The sequence below is a fragment of the Numenius arquata genome, chromosome 3 (genome assembly GCF_964106895.1).
Source record: "Numenius arquata chromosome 3, bNumArq3.hap1.1, whole genome shotgun sequence".
Classification (NCBI taxonomy): domain Eukaryota; kingdom Metazoa; phylum Chordata; class Aves; order Charadriiformes; family Scolopacidae; genus Numenius; species Numenius arquata.
In genome coordinates this window covers 75152782-75170291 of record NC_133578.1, presented here as the reverse complement: position 1 = coordinate 75170291, position 17510 = coordinate 75152782, and the positions used below count along the sequence as shown (strand labels likewise).

At 45.5% G+C, this 17510-nt stretch overlaps 1 protein-coding gene across 1 annotated transcript in view; it reads right to left on the bottom strand.

Annotated features, from left to right (window-relative positions):
• Nucleotides 1–17510, bottom strand: part of ADGRB1 (adhesion G protein-coupled receptor B1) — a 203992-nt gene that overhangs the window by 132822 nt on the left and 53660 nt on the right. The window contains exons 4-9 of the mRNA XM_074146079.1: nt 14091–14255; nt 12399–12561; nt 8111–8286; nt 5583–5747; nt 1732–1833; nt 105–211 (exon numbers count right to left, since the gene is read on the bottom strand). Of these exons, the coding sequence (XP_074002180.1) occupies nt 105–211; nt 1732–1833; nt 5583–5747; nt 8111–8286; nt 12399–12561; nt 14091–14255 (878 nt within the window). The remainder of the gene's footprint in view (nt 1–104; nt 212–1731; nt 1834–5582; nt 5748–8110; nt 8287–12398; nt 12562–14090; nt 14256–17510) is intronic.

The following is a 17510-nucleotide window of genomic DNA, read 5'->3' as shown; positions in this document are numbered from 1 at the left end:
CACATGGAAATGCTGTTTTTTTTCTTTTTTCGGTAACTACAACAGTGTAACAAGCATTTGGGGAGATCCCAAACCTGCTGATCTGAGAAGTCAATCAGCCTTACCATCATCTGTATGTTCCTGTAATCAATAGAAACACACTTGATGTATGTTGGAGGCTCCCAATAAGCTATCCCTTCTTCATCTAAAATGCATCTTCGAAGGATCAGCCCTGGAAAAGGAAAGACATCAATATGGGTGTGGGGACAGCAGGACGAAAAGCCAAGGACCTTCATGGAGGCCACCCAGAACTGGTCAATGCATCCACATAGGCACATCTACCAGCACAAAGGGCAGCAGGGGCATCTGCAGGTGCCTGAATAACACGTGCAAGAGTGTAGGAGAGATTACTTTTAATTTCTTCTACCTCATTTTCTTATTGAGGGGCAGGACAGCAAAAGGAACTGGGAATGAAAACCAAACCTAACAAATTGGGCTCGGCTAGTTAAGGTGAAAGAAGGATTTTTGTGCCCTGGAGGGCAGCTTTCTTCCTGGCTCAGGAAGCTCCACGAGCCTCCCCAGGTGGCATGGTCTGGTACTTGCAGCTAAACCAGCCACAGTGGCTTGTGCTGCCTACACAGTCTCGAGGAGAATAAATATCCGACAGCACCATCTTTCCCTCAGCTGAAAAACTCTGAAAGCTGCTTGCGATCCTCCCCCAGGCCGTTCCTTAGCTTCAGCCTACAGTGAGTTTCGCAGTGGTGATCACATGCCTTTGTGATGCAGAGGAACAGATACATCAGCAAGGAGAAAGGGGAAAGGGATCACCTTGCCTGAGCAATTATGTTGCCATTTGGAGAGTCTCTGAGGAGCAGGTTTTGCCAGGTCCACAATCCACTTTCTACTGCTAAATGATTCACTGATTTTGCTATGGGTATAGGCCTTCTTCTCGGCTAGCATTTGGAGTGACACTGACTGTCCCAGGCTGTGTGAGTCAAAGAGAGCTTCAGGGTTTGTCTGTATTCGACAACCTCCCTCAAACAAAATAAAAGCTTTACGTTCATTACTGACACTGCTGCCCTCGTATCTGTTCCTGCCTTAGACCGAGATACACCTAGCTGAGGGCAAGCTCTACCACCAACATGTCTCCTGGAGCCTTCTCTGCATTGCTTTCCACCCCGTGGGGAACATGTGGCCATGATCACAACAGACATCACATGGATGTCCAGATCCTATCACTTCACCATGGTCAGACTGTCAACTTGAGCACTCGAATATACTTTTAGAGAGCTTCTATGGTTTCTAAGAAGGAGAGGAAAGCACCTAAGTGTGAGTGGACAATAAAATTCAAATTTCCTACCTTCAGATACTAGCTTCTTTTGTCAGCAGTGGAGAGAAATATAATGCTTGAGTTTTGAGGACTGTAATTAAGCCCTACCTACTTCTGAACAGCTGTTTGTAGATAATGGTGAAAACATACCACAATCACCCTTGATTGCAAAGCTTTCCCAGGAGTAGGCAGTAGGTGGATGGGAGACCACCTCAGATCCTCCAGTATGAACCAAGAAGTGGTTGTTAAACAGTGAAGGACCACAGAAACCCAGAGGGAGTTTTAGCTCTGTGTGAAGGAAGTGAAGTTCATTTGCTTGTCCTGTCCTCTCCTATCCAGGTTCTCCTCATCTAGGGTGTAAGGGATGAAGGATGCCCTGAGGGTGGGCCAGCTCCCCAGCCAAGGCATGCAGTCATCCTTACCGGTGGCATTGCGAGGACATCGGACAGCCGCAGCATCCCCAGCAGGCGTCTCTTTCCAAACCACAGAGGCAAGACTTTCCTCATTACAGATTTCATGGGGCTCTGCAAGGAAGGAAAAACTCCATTGGTAAAGCCTCCTCCTCAGGAAGGACATGGAAAAAAGAATGGAAAGAGGACAGAGGGGAGCGTGGTGTGGAGGGAGCAGCACTGTGGTGTGAGCCAGGAGACCTGGAGGTGAACTCCCAGCTCCACAGCTGCTTGGCACATGGCCCCTGACAAAGCCACTTTACCTCTTGGGAATTTGCTCTGCCTGTCTGAAAACTGGGCATCCATCCATCCCAAGGATTAGCTTGCTAATATGCATGTAACAACCTGGGAAAGTCCACTAACACGCTTTTCTTGCCTTGTGGCAGCTCTTTGCAAGAAAGCTGTTGTTGCTACACCCTACTAAACTGTTTTCTTTTCTTGTTTCATGTGCAGATGTCCACCTTTTGTAGGTGAACTCCATGGCTCCAAACTCTACTCCTTCCATCCTTCAGGGTCTCCACCTTCAGGGTTGGGAGTGTCTAAAATGAGGCTCAGCATAAATAAATTGGAATATAAATGAGGGAAAGAACAAAAAGGAGATGAAAAAACAAGGAGGACATATCCCCTGGGTGGACTTCATTCAGGCCCTCTGTCTGCAGCCATCTTATGCAAGGACATAGGGACAAGATCTGAGCACCAACAGGCTGGATTTGCTTCAGCAGCTCATTTCCAAACACTGCTGCAGAGTCCAGGAAGGAGGCTGCAGAAATGTGTTTTGAGACATCACAGAAAAAGCTCTTTGGAAGAAGGTTTTCACATGCTTCTGTCTGTGGGTGGAGCTGAGTTGGCCCCAGAGTTGGTGGGACCTGGGAAAAAAGCATTCCCTGCAGGAGAGCTTTGTGCTGAGAAACTCATTACTTGCAGCATGTAAAACGGAGGGTGCCATAAAGATGGTGTTAAAGCTGTTTATCACTCCTGAGGGCGAGGAGGAGAAAAGATTATACTTAATGGTTTTCAATTGCAGCTTTTATTTATTGTGTATGTAAAACTATCAATAAAGAGGAAACTGACTGCATGCCTGCAACTGGTCAGGAAAGGGAGCCAAAGCCAACCAATGGTGGAGCCTGGAAACTTCCCATACTGGGGTCTAGTGATGCCAGCAGAGAAGGTTGTAGGGAAAGTGTACATCTGCCATAAAAAAAGAGGGAGGCCTTGAGTTTTCATGTTGCAGGGCAGCAATGACCCTGAAGGCTTCCTTCTACAAGGGATTGTGTAATAGATGTACTTATCTAGACCATTTCAGGACCTGTGTCATGGAGCAAATACCCAGTGACGGATATACCCCATTGCTGCTCTGGAACTACCCGGAGCACAAACCTGGCTGTGGGGAATGCTCAAACCAAAAATTATGGGCATGGCAAGTCCTACTTCTTTGAAGGACTCATACAAGTCCCAACAAGCTACCTACACGTCACTGTTCCTGGAATCGAGCTTCAAGAATGTGTGACACCAGCCCCAGCTGCTGTTCAAAGACAGATTCCTCCCCAGTAGACACTGATAATGAACAACTTAGACTCTCTGCTTTGAAGCAGATGCTCCTTCCTCTGTTTTAAAATTCCCTTTTGAGTAATCTCTACTATAATGAAATCCCGGAGGGAAAGTAGGACCCCTGCTGTGCTCTGCACATATGCAGAAATACTCCCTATGCCAACAGTTTATGACTTCTGTAGATATGGCAAAACATGGGTGGAAAAGACGCAGTTTTATTTCCAACCTGTTGACACGGAGCTGTAGGACAGCAAGATTAAGACACCCAGTTGTGACCTGCACATGGTCACCCAGAGAGCTTGTGGCAGAGTGGGGAGCTGAATGCAATACTCCTGCCTCCTGGACCAGCTTTGGACATGGTCACAGATTCTCCACCTCAAACTGGGGCTCAAAGGAGGGTTTGGGGCATGGAGTGGGAAGCTTCTAGCACTCTCGGCTACAAAACAACAGAGCACAACAAAAAGCAGAGAGGGAGTGTGTTCACATCTGACCTCCCCTTTCTCCTCCTCTGACCTGTCAAACCTTCCCGATCTCACCACCCCTGCAGTCTCCCTGGGGACCACTGAGGGATGCTGTGGATTAGAGATGCTCTTTAGAAATACACCGATTGTCTGACATTGTCTTGCCAGTGAGTGCAGAAGCAATTCCCAGGCCAGGAGAGAATCATTTCATCCTCTTTTTTTTTTTTTCTTCTTTTTTTTCTTTTTGATGTTGCTTCGTAAGAAAATCCTTTTTACCAGAGTAACCTATTTGCACTGGGAGATTTTAATAACTAACCCAATTAAGCTCAATTCTTCTGTTGAAATCAAATGATGCCAGCATTTGGTACTTTCTTGGGAACAAATTGAGAGGGTTTATTTTTAGCCTCTGATGACTCCCCACCTTTTCCTTCCTTTGCAAATTAAGAACTGCAACGAGCCCCTTCTGGTTTTGAACCCTAGTAGGGCTCAGTCCCTGAGACATCCCTATTCCTTTTGAGCACTGTGCAGGCATCAGCCCCTGCGGAAAGAGAAGAAAAGGTTGGGCTTGTTCTGTCGGGGCCCCAGCTGGCACGTACTGAAGCTGAACTAAATCTGCATTGCTCTGTAGACACCACCAGACAACCCGGTGCTATGATTTTCTATGGCGAGGGAGAGCTTTGTGGCTGAGTTAGAAGAGACTCTCACACGCCACTGCTAATTGAGAGGCACAGCTTGTAAGGAGAGGTGATGTCTTTTATTAGAGGATAGCTGCAAAGAATGAATACGCTGTCTCAGCCACACAGCCTCTTCCCCTGTTATCTTTGAGCTAAACGGGCTGAAACTTCCACGCTGGAGTGCTTTGGCTTTTATCTCTGTCTTCAGCAGTTTGCAAGGGAGGCTCAGGGTCAGCTGTCCTCAACGTGGCAGATCCGCCTCCAGAAATATCTGCAGCACAACCGTTACCTCTGCGCTGAGCTCCAGCCCATCTTTTAGGAAGACACCCCTTTTCACTACGATAGCCAGGATACTGCCACAAGAATCTCTCCTGCCTCTCACCAAGCTTCTCTGACAATTAATTATCCTTTCAGTCAGAAACCAGGACCTGTAATGATCAATGCAATCTGACTGCCAACATCACATAGGTCATTGATTCCCCACCAGCAATTTCACCGGGTGCTTCAACTGTGACTGAGAAAGAAAATAAAAACGGTGCATTTTTTTCTGGCCTCTGTATAATGTGTGAGAGACAGACAGAAACATTCCCACTTAAAAGTGTTTGCTCTTTCTTATCTTTCACTTTAAAACCCAGGTTTTCCCCTGTCCCGCAACTCACTTGTCCTCCATTCAGGGTTTTGCACCCTTTTTCTCAAATGGGTGCTGCTCCCATGGTTGTAGCTGGAGGAGGGTGAGATTGGGTAAGGCTCTGACAGGTGTAGACACATCTATCTTTAAAGGTCTCATGTAGACTAGGTAAAGGGTGGGAATCCACTGCAGCATCCTTAGTATCCAACTACTTCATGGGCTTGAGACTCTGATATCACTTTTTGCTATGAATGTGTCCTTTCCTCTTATGACTCCATGGCAATGAAAAGATGAAAACCTCAAGTCACCACCAGACTGGTGGGACTTATCAAACATGCACTGAAGTCACTGGTTTTGGCAGTAATTAAATCCAGCCCTTGATGTATCTTGAGTCTGGGGTATGGGCAGGGTCCAACTAGATCACAACTCCTTATCTCTCTCTGAAAAACAACACTCTTTCTACAATCCCTGTCCCCTTTTTCAGAAGTAAACACGAGGGTTCGGGGTACATACCAGGACACTTTCTGTCGTTGCACTGCTTATACTCTTCTTTGGGACCCTGGCAAGTCTCTCCACCGAAGAAGGGCCCGTAGCACACACGGTCACGTCTCTGAGTCCCACCTCCACAGGTGGCTGTGCAGCTGCCCCACACTCCCCAGGCCTGCCACTTCCCATCCACTGGAGCCAAAAAAAAGAGGAGAGAAACAACCTGTCACATTCCAAACATAATCGGCAACAGAAGGTGACAACGTCCCAAGGTGAACACTGGAACATAGAGTGAGTAGAGCATGACTTGGTGGGAAAGGAGGTCTCCAGCCTTGGATATTTGTCTGATCCTCAACAGACATGAAATCAGTGTGTGCTCTTTCCCATTGCAACAGCCTTTTGTACCCTCACCCCCTGCAAAAACAGCGCATATCTGGGGCCACGGGATGTAAAAACTCTTCAGGTGGGAAGGGATTCAACTACATCTGCCAGCCAAAGTACAGAGCTTGAGTTGGGTTGGGATGTACAATATGTGTGTGAAAACAATACCTTCCCAGGGGAGGTCTGGCCCAGGGATTCAGAGAGGCCAGAAGGGCCCTTGGGAGAGAAACCATTATGAAACATCAAACAAACCTCCCTCCAGCTGTTCCCATTGCAATGTTGTTTCATGTGCCTTGGAAAGAGGTTTGGGACATTGTCTCACTCCAGTGTATCTTCGCTCAACATCTTTACAGATTCAGTGGAAGTGTTACTTCTCTTACATTAACAATGGCATTTATCAAAATGCTACTTCTTTTACGTTAACAATGGCATTTATCAAAATGCTGCTTCTTTTACATTAACAATGGCATTTATCAAAGCACTATAAAAATGTTAATTAGGCCTCACAACAAGCCTGCAAGGTAGGGAAACATTCTCCTCTGCTGCATCACAGATGAGAAACAACAACTCAGTGACAGAACTAGAGCAAAGACCTAAATCTCCTGATTCCTATTTGGGTTTTAATTAGGAGTTAACTTGTCATCTTGGGTTGAATAATTCCTTTTGGCAGGGTGGGGGATCCCTCTCTTCTTCTCCAAGAAGCAGAAGAAAATCATCATAGTAAAGGGACAGCACCAACCTCTGATGCTTTCTTTGGTGACACCACATGCAGTGGAAGACATGCTTTGATAACTATGTATGTCAAATATAACATATTTGATAACATGTTGATAACATCAACGTGGCTTTGATAACTAACTCTGAAACCAGGGGGACAAGGTTGTCTAAAAATGTGAGGCCCTTTTTGTCTTTGAAGATACCTAAATACCAAAACCTACTAGACACCACATAGGAAAGTCCAATATCTGTGTTAAATACTGCTTATGCTCTGCTGGAGATGGTGACACTACCGGAAAGGATAGGGATTCCCTGAGGAACCAGGCACACCAGGCTGAAGAGCTAATGGCTTCTGTGCTTGTGGATTGGAGAGAACAAAACTTGCTCACCTGAGCAAGGTATGAGAAGTACCTGAAAGAGCTGAGCTGTTTCTGACTGTCCCTGTTCTCTCAGAAAGGCGGAAAAGGACCCTCTCCATCTCAGGGACCCACTCCCTCTCAGACCTATGGTCTAACACGGATGGAGCACCCAGGAAGAGCCAAGGAAAGGGCCAAGAGAAGCATGGTAAGAAAAACTGGTTGCTGATCAATCTTGAAGGCTTCTAGACGTTCAATTTTTGTTTCCAGGTCAGAATATTTTCCCTATCACCTGACCCAATTAGTCCCTTTGCAATGGTCTGCCCCAAGATTTCTGCACAGAAAGGAGGAAACTGCACTTGCAACTCTGTAGTGCTGGTGTCAGTCTGAGAAATGAAGACTCCTGGTGTTAGGTGTGCTCTGGTATCTGTTTCAATTTTCTTTGCTTCTCCTGCATGAAATTGCTCTGCTGGAGCCTATGGTCCATGGTATGAAGACAAGGTGATTATTCTGAATGTAAGGTACTGGCTACAACAGCTGGGGCAGCAGGGATTGTTACTATTGTTATTATTATTGCTGTTATTATTATTATTATTAAAAGACACAGCTAGATGAGTAAAGTAAGTGACAAGTCTTAGGCATGAATCAAGGCTTCATTTTACCAGGCCTTGTCATAGATAAGGTTCAAAGCTGTGACACAATAGTGGTTACTTCCCTGTTTGCTTCAGCTGTAACCAGGAATGGTGAATTGGTAGGAGATGAATCAAAAAAAAAGAAAAAAGAGGAGGGAAGTTGAAGCACTGTGGAGGCACGGAAAGGGTTTCATTGATATTTTGTTTGGCTTTTTTAAGCACATGCTGGAAACTGGTATCTAAGGTTAGAAAGACACGTTTCCTGTGGGTAATCATTCACCTCTCCGGGATCTCATGGATTTTGGCTTGCATGGTCTGTTGGTATGATCCACCACCTCCTTATTACTGCATTACTGGTGAAAACTGTGAAACTCTTCCCCAAAGAGGATAGAAGGAGATTTTACAAAAGCCTGCCTGGGACTGCAGAGAAGGATGACCCAAGAGAAACAAAAAGCTATTTGTCACTGACCTGGACATTGGCGTAGGAAGCAGTCCCTGGTCTCCACCCAGTGTCCCTGGCATTCGGCTCCTCCGTAGGAGGGTCCGTTGCACTCCCTTGTCCGCTGCTGGGTGCCGTTGGAGCAGGAGGCGGAGCAGGAGCTCCAGCTCGACCACTCATTCCAGTTGCCGTCCACTGAGTGGCCCAAAGAGAGAAAACAAAGCGGAATGTGAAAATCGCTCCCTCTGGAAAGAGGCACATTCAAGAGTCTCCGGCCTTTGCCTACAAGGGACCAAGGCAGGGGAGGACAAACCGGAGCCACAGACTGTTAGAGAGGGCAAAGATCATCAAGAAAAAGTTCAGACTACTGTGGCAATGGCAATTTGTTGGGAACCTCTGCAACCTCCAATGGATATGTTACGGCCCAGCAGGATGCAAATGCCAGACCATTTCAATTTTTATGTCTATACATAACACCATGAAAGTTGAAGTTATTGATATTACACATTCCAAAATAAAAGTAAAAACTATTAATACTGCTGATCATAAAAAAAAAAAAAAAAAAAAAAAAAAAGCATGGATCATGATTTCACTGAAAATTTTGAAGGAATCAATACATTACCATGACATTTCCCATTTTGGGCAATCAACACTTTTTGAGGGAACCAATTTTTCACCAAAACAATGCATGAGTCTGCAGGGAAGGAAGTTTCTCAAGCACCCAAGTGCTCTGTTTTTCATTAAAGCACAAGCAGAAACTTGAATCGTGGAGTTATTCACAGGAATTCACGCCACTAGCCAGGAAATGCTCAGAGCAAAGGTGTGCTCCAACAGGAGACCACAAACAGAGGGCGCGTGTGTGGTCAATGTACTTCTCCCATGGCTGAATTAACACTGACAGGCTTGATATGATTCTACACAGCAGTGTCTTTGATAATTAAATAGAGGAGGGAGGGACAAGAGAGGTTATGATAGGGATGGGGTTTGAGAGAAACATTAATACATCTTATTAGCGTGGTACAGTGTAAGGCATTCCCAAGTGTGGCAGCTACACTCTAATTGGTCCCTGATCAACAGATTCATCACCCAGTCTGCTATTCTTGCAGCACTTTTTTCTCATTAGCAGCGGTCATCATGCTCTGTTTAGCTCTCACTAGCTGCTAGCTCTCACTCAGAAAAATGACTCGAATCCCTGAAAAGTCTGAATTTTGGCTCAAATCACATTGCTGTAAATTTCAGATATTTTTTCTTTTTTTTTTTGTCTTTGTTTTTCAGTCAACATATATATGCAACCTGTTCCCCTGTGTAATCCGCAAGGACTCGAACAGCCCTGAATAATCCCCTTTGCAGTTGTGCAGCTTTTTGTTGGCAAGCACGGGAAAAAAATGTCAAAAACATCCAAATGAGCAACTATTAACTCAGAGGTGCTCACATGAGCTCAAAAGGTGTGAAAAATCAGACAGGCATAAAAGTACTTCCAAAAGGTGCTTGTTTTTAGCAATCCAAGCTTGATGTTTTCATCATGCATAAATTCAAGTCGTCATGTCAGTGCCTATCAATCCCAAGGAAAGGAAATGCAAGAAGTGGTGACTGACAGGTGATTCCTCTCTGGAAAAGATCCAAAACTCCACAAAATAGGTCCTACTAGGTGTAAATTAGCTTTGCTTTTCTGACTGAAGGTAGCGCTGCTAGTTTCTGTGAACTGATTGAGTCTGCCCCTCGTTAACATTCCCCTATGCTGGAAAAGTGAGATTGCATTTACCAAAGTAAATGTTGCATTTACCAAAAAAGTTGCATTTTTTACCAAAAAAAGCCCTACCTGTGGCTGTGGAAGTGGTGACTGGAAGCTTACCACAACTGTGAGCTTACCACAACCACTTGCTGAAGAGACCAGAACAAGACCAGCTTGTTCTACAAAGGGAACTGGACAACAATGAGGAAGACAGTTCTTCCAGTTTGGAGGCGTCCTCAAGATCTAGTCAGACCACCTCCCGCATTGAAACAACTGCAGTAAAGAATAAAAGATGGGTCATTCTCATAGGCGACTCGCTACTGAAGGGAGCAGAAGGCCTGATATGCAGACCAGACCCACTAAACAGGGAAGTCTGCTGCCTCCCTGGGGCCCTGGTTAGTGATATAAAGAAGAAGCTTCCCTCTCTAGCACAGCCCTTGGATTATTACCCGCTTTTGCTCTTCCAGGTAGGTAGTGACGAAGAAGTGAAAAGGAGTCCAAGGGCAAAGGACCTTGGGACGACTGGTCAAGGGATCAGGGGCACAAGTCGTGTTTTCCTCTATCCCTCCAGCCACACACACTGACGTAAAGATGTCTCTTGGGCAAGATGCTGAGGGCTGTCCCTCACAGCTGCAGCAAGGACCGCTCAATGCCATTGTCACACTGCAGTGCAAGTCCATCAAAAATGTTCATTGGAGTCTGGCTGGTGTACTGTGTGCAGAGACTGGCATTGTCTTCCCCCTTCTTTCTCTCTCTGAAGGACTTGGGGCTCAGCCTGTGATATCTAGCGCTCCAGAGGAAAAAAAGCTCTGTTGTCCCTGCAGCAGAACATTTTTATCCGTTGTAGTAATAAATCCTCGGAGTGGGGCGGTAATAAGCGATATGACCGTCTGGTGTGTCAAGCACTGAGCAGCTCCCATTGTTGTGCTTCAGTGAGTCCCCCAACGCTGCACTCGTTTGGCACTGCAAAGCCACTGATTGCCTTTGTGGCATTAATTAGAAATGAAGTCTTGCAGTTGGGCCGCTTGTCTTTTCCATTGCTGTTTTGTTCACTGCAGTGTATCCACGTATTTATTTGTATTTAAATTAATTATGGATGAATGTTAACTCAGGGTATGCTTTATTGCCCAAGCAATGCCAGGTCTGACTTCTTCAATTTGTCTTTTTATGACAGAGTCAATTTGGTGTCTGGGATATTCTTATTCTGAGCAGAGTCTTCTGGAGAGCAGCCAGAAATCCAAGGATAGTTACTTGGGGTGAAAACTGGGTGGGAAATGCCAGGAGGCTTCTCACAAATGTTTTCACAAAGTTCTCATTACTCCCACAATCCCTCTCCTCCTCTGGGGACCTAATAATGTCTCATAATGATTCTCATTAAACTGGAAAATGTCAGTCGACATTACCCTGGGAGAGGGAAGGAGTCTTGGGGAGGTCCCTCGTGTCCAGCTCATGTTCACCAGGACCCCCTGAGTTAAATTAATGGGGATTCTGTAGTAAACCCAGGGCATGGTTCAGGAGAAGGAAGCCACAGGAACGCAAGTGGATTTCCAGTGGGTAAAAGGCATTTAATCCTGAGGTTTCTTTCTTGAGGTTTCAAAGCAAGACTTGGGGAGAGGCATTTGGAAGTGAAATCTAAAGGTAGGGAAAAGGTATTTAAAAGTATTAAAATATGGCATGGAAGACTCTCAGGAGTCTCTGAGCCCATCTCACCAACCAAAGCAGGATCAAGTACAGTGAAAAATTGCATATATAGTGAATTAATGAACGTATATTGCTAGGACGTAGAACTATTAATTAATTCCAGCACAACAAGAAGCCCAGTCAGGCAAAATAACTTTAAAACATTCACTGGAGATAACAAGGGAGAATCATAGAATCCCAGAATCACAGACTGGTAGGGGTTGGAAGGGACCTCTGGAGATCATCTAGTCCACCCCCCCTGCCAAAGCAGGGTCACCCAGAGCAGGTTGGACAGGAACCCATCCAGGCACATTTGGAATATCTCCAGAGAAGGAGACTCCACACCCTCTCCGGGCAGCCTGTTCCAGGGCTCTGGCAGCCTCAAAGGAAAGAAATGTTTCCTCATGTTGACATGGAATTCCCTGTGTTCCATTTTGTGCCCATTGCCCCTTTTCCTGTCTCTAAGAAGAGCCCAGCCCCATCCTCTTGACATCCACCCTTTAGATATTGATAAGCATTGATGAGATCCCCTCTGAGTCTTGTCTTCTCCAGGCTAAACAGACTCAGGTTTCTCAGCCTTTCAAGAAGCTTAAGATGGTCTTGGAAATAGTAATGATAGCTGAGTCAGTCCAGATCCAACCCACGTAACCAAGTGTCCTCAGTAAATTGTTACAGAGGGCAAATCCGAACCTAAGAAAATGCTGAGATGAATAAACCCAGAAAGCACCTCTAGGTTACTCCTACAATGTGTCCTTTCCTTATAGAGGATCCTCTTCAGGACGGTGCGGACTGTGTGCTCATTCAACTGAGACAGCTACAGACCCACTCGATGACCTGTGTGTGGGCGCCTTCGGAGATGGGGAGACCTGCAGGAGGGAAGGCTTCGAATCTCTAACTGCCTTACCTGGGCAAAGCGCAATATTGCAGAACTTTGTTTGCTTCTCCGGGCCTTCGCAAGGATTCCCACCAAATTGTGGGGGCTTGCATGTGCGGGTCCGATCCCTGTACCCTCTCCCACATGTGGAAGAGCACAAGCTCCACGGAGACCACTCGTCCCAGGTACCATGCACTGCAATCAAAGAAGAAGTAAATTTCCTTTCCAAAAGAGGTCTGGAGAAGCAAGTGAGCCCACAGAGCACAGCATCTTCCCACCCAGAACGAGCAGCATGTGAGAAGTGAGTGTGGGAAGGCCAGGAACAGACCAACCCAAAATATGCAAGAGGAACATCATGTAATTTTTTTATGCTTTGATATCAACACCAAGTGTCTGTTACTTTCCAGTCTATTTAAAATCAATCACAATGCACTTTTAACGGACCCTATTTTTTTTAGGTTTTTGAGCCAAGAGAAAAGGACATTTTTTTTGAGCAAAAAGATGCAATTAGCTAAAGAGGAACAAAAAACCCCACTACCCTTTGGGAAGCATCATCATTTTGTCACTTCTTACCCTTATTTCCCTCCCTCAACACATTTTCTCATTGAATTGTCAAAAGATAATGCATTCCCAAGCTCTCAGAAAAACTGTAGTCTGGCTACTAATTACTGTCATACGTCAGTGACACCACAGGGGCAAAGCTTGGGAGACTTGGAAGAACAAAATGGGATGGGCAACATGCTCCAATAGTGCTCAGGCCATCATTGGTAACTCCTGGAATTAGACATCTAAAGCCTTCTAATCTATATTAATCTGATCTTCTCCAATCTAATCTAATCTAATCTGGCCAGGTTATTTATGGAAGGTTAGTCACTGTAATCTCTAGAGGCCAAATGTTACGAGAATGTACTGATCTCTCTTAAGGGACTTCATCCTCTTCCAGCTTTACCTGAGAAGCTAACGCAAAATCAATAACGTTTTAGGAAAAAAAAAAAAACAAAAAACAACCAAACAGGTACTTTTCCAGTCCTTCATCGGTTGCTAACAGTGACTCATCCACCAGTATCAGGAAAGAGTGTTCAAACTTAAATTTTGCAATTGTCACCAGGCATCTTGCATGATAAGAGATAATTAGAGGAGGAAGTGCAGGAAAGAGCACAGGAAAACAGCTTGGTGGTTTCACCATTGTAAGAGTTGTTCTGAACAATGATGTTCCTGGTTGGGAGTCATGAATAATACACCTGCTTTAATAGTATAATTCTTCAAAAATAATGTCCAGGCTCCCCAGACTGTACATTTTCATCAAAATTGCGGAGTATGAAAACAGAGACAATGGCTGGCTTGATTCATACCAGCAGCCTGAGTTTTTCATGCTGATTTTGCAATGGTATGCCCAGTGTTGGCATCTGAGCAACTGAAAGTGTCATCTGGTGCTTCTCTTTCCTGCCCCATGCTTGGAAACACCCCAAAGGGCACATGCCTTTCAGATGTACTGTGTTCATTGCCTTTAGATATCATGGAATTGTCCTCACCATGCAAAACAAGCACCCATCTAGTGGTGCTTGGTCTAGCAAAGGTCTCTGTATGAGGCTTTAGGGTAAAAAGAGAAGGAAGAGGAACCAAAAACCACCTCCTTCCAAGTAGATATCACAGTGGAGATATCACAGTTCTCTGTGCATCTCCCTTCACCTCCTGCCCATGCATACATGGAGCTCTCAGCCCACCTGGGCACACAGCAGAGTTGTTGCACTGTCTCTGCTCCCGGAGAGGGCCACTGCACTGAGTACTGTAGGAAGACGACACGCAGAACCTCGTCCTGGTCTGCCAGCCCTCCCCGCAGGTGGTTGAACACACGCTCCATGGAGACCATTCCTCCGCCGCGGGGTCACCTGTGGGGATTGGAGCAGAAGGTGAGAACACGGCATCCTTGGTCCTGGGTCCTCCAGGGCAGTGCCTTCCAAGTTGCGCTTCACAAGTTTCTGGCCATCTGTGAAGCTGTGCAGTGTGGGACAGCAAGGATGCAAGGGGGTTGGTGAGAAAACGTGAGGGCTGACAATGGGCTAAAAATTTTTTGGGGGTATTGCGTTGAGTTTGTCACTCACACACACAAAAAAAAGGGAAGGACACTGTGGAAGCATCAGGGCACTGGACAGGCAAGGCTCCACCACAGATGATGAAGTGATGTAGCCACAGCAGAACCGTGTGAGCTGGGATACATATCTTCTACTCAGATAGTACTAATTAAGTAACAGTGATTAGGCAGATATAGGGAATGTGTCCATAAACTGAGCAGTTGTAAGGATTCAACTCCTTTTCCTGCCTTCTCACAACCCCTGCAGATTGGCAGTGGAAGAGCAGACAAAATAGAAGAAGACAGTGCCTGAGAAGGACATTGGCTGAAGTAATCCCACAGAGCTTTCTCCTGCCATCTCCTTCACCTGTGGAGAAGACCTGCTTTAAGCATGTGACAAGGAACAAGGCTGACGGTTCCCTGCCACCTGCCAGTCCCTATCAACTGTTTACCTGATGGAAAGGCAAGTAAAAGCATCCCATTGAACAAGAGATGGGAGTGGAAAGCCATGAGAGATATTCCTGTTGTCATTAATATCCCTGCAGACAGACACTCATGCCAGGGGTGTTTCAGCCAGGCCACGGCCTCCAGATAAGTCACCAGAAGTGTGACATGGGCAGGGAAAGGACAGTTTTCTGCTAGTTTCATAGGTATTAGTCTATCCTTGAGAAAATGCCTTTCTCCCCAGATGAAAACAAAAGGTTGCTCTGACTCATTTAATTGAGTGCTGCATTGTTTGGGTTTTTAGATTTGTTATGTGTTACTAATAATTACACATAATAAACCCAGAACATAACATTTGGTATGTATAGTACACAGGCATATGGCACAAATAAACACCAACACATCTTGGAGGATGCATAATAGAGGGGCGCACCCTTCTAGTAGCAAGTTCTTCAGAGCATCGGGCTACACCATGTCACATCATAACCAGGTGCATCTGGCAGACTATGGATAAAATAAGAAGGACCATGGCACTGGGTACAGCAGGTAAGCATGAGTTCAGGGTTCGTTACAACATGCCACAGCCTGAGCTGCACCCAGCACTTGAACATGTTTTCCTGCACCATCACCACATTCCCAAAGAAAACTGGGCAGTAGATGCTGCATCGGACTGACCGACTACCGCATGGAGCATGAAAGAGACTCTAGTAATGGGCTGATACACCTTGAGATCTCAGCCTGGGTGTGGGTTATAAAGCAGTTGCATGAACATTGGTGTCAGGAACTGTGATGGGGACTGTAAGGGTTGCAAACTACCAAACTGCCCAATCCTACCTCATCTGACCTAAAGCTGTACATGTCTGACTTCTTCCTCAAGGTGGTATATTTATTTACGAGTGTTGTAAGGGGAGTTTTCCGCGTGCAGTGAAATTTTATGCAGGATTTCAAGTGTTTATGGCTCTCATCAATCTGCTTATTGGGATTTTCGATAGTTATCTGTGTTACTCTTTATGTGTCACACTTTTCAGCACATCTACTTTGAATGTGTCCAGTCATTTAGGCAGTTGGTAGTTAAAAGTATGCCCACTAATTGGAGGCTGATGAATCAATCTGATGGAGGGGAAAAGTGTATAGGAAGACCTGTCCTTGATGTAAAGTGGGAGGGTTTTCATTCCTTCATTTACTGGCTGGAGTCAAAAAGAGGTGGAGGTAAGGATGAGTCTTTCTCCACCTCATCCATGCCATTGCAACAATTACCATGAGACATAAACTACTTTTGTTCATTAAGCCAAAGTTGCTCAATACTGTTTCGCCTTGCTTTTGCTTTTTGTTGCATTAATCTACCCAGCTGGTTCCAGTTAGATAAATGTTATGGACCGTTGGTCTTTCTCTGGGATGTGTAGGAGACGGTGTGCGTTCTGAGGCCTAGGGGCTTCAAGAAAACGTTGCTCCCATATCCTGTTTCTTAAGCATTAGATCTATACAGAGATCTGCATTTCCATGGTAATTTTGCTGCCTTTCCAATAAGGACCTCAACTGTCTCTGGCAGACAGACAGTTCTGTGATACTCTGAGTTCACCACCAGCAAGTTACCTTTTTGATATCATCGTTTGCAACCCAGAGTGGCCCAGATTTCAGGAGATACCTCTTCGGCCCGCAATTCCCAACCATTCCTGCTACCTAGCCTGCTTGGATGCTGCACCAACAGATGATGTCTTTGGATTGCTCAGAGGACCCCCTCCATCAACCTTGAACAACCTCCCCAACGCCGCACCCAGCAGCATCAATTCCCTCAGTGGCAGGTAACGGGCATTTCTTGGCAGTCAAACACTGCTGGCTTGTGCCCAAAGGTCTTTCTGAGAGGCCAGAGGTGGGACAGGGGAAACCTGCAGAGACATGGTGGCCTCCTCCATCAGCAATTCTCAGCTTGGAGAACCTGCTGTCTCACCACCTCCCCACACAGACCTGGCTCTGAGATTTTACAATCTCCATATTCAGACAAGAATTAGTGTGTCACTAGATGCATGAATGAATGCCATCTTTGATCCAAATTCAATCTCTTCTGCCTCTTTCCCCTTCTTTATTATTTTTGGCCTTTGCCCTTTCACAATAGAGATGTCTATGATTAGAGGTAAATCTCCTCAATTATCATCTCTCACATTTCACCAATCCCTGATTTTTAAATCTATAATATAGTTTCTTTTCCAAGTGCTGGTTACTCCTTTGGGTTTGGTCTAGTTTTGAACTAAGCAATTTCTCTCAGCCTGGGTGACCAGGGCACTATATCCAGTCTAGACTTAAACTTTGGAGAAATTAAACTGGTTTTAAAACCATGCCAGACCCAGTTCTGAGATGCTATCAGGCATCAGGACAAGCTCTCTCATTCTCCACCCAAGAGAAGCAGAATACTGCCCATTGCCAAAACTATGGATGAGAAGAATTTCTGTATTCCTGTGGGTCAGACTGCAACAAGTACAAATTACTGGATGCAATATCTTCCAGTTATTTACCCTAGAAGTGGATCCTGGCTCTGATTTTTGATATAAGGGCAAGAGTCTACCATGCTCATCAGGTTTGAAAGCCCCCCTAAACTATCTCAGTGCTGTCATGTAATTAGACCTGCCAGAGA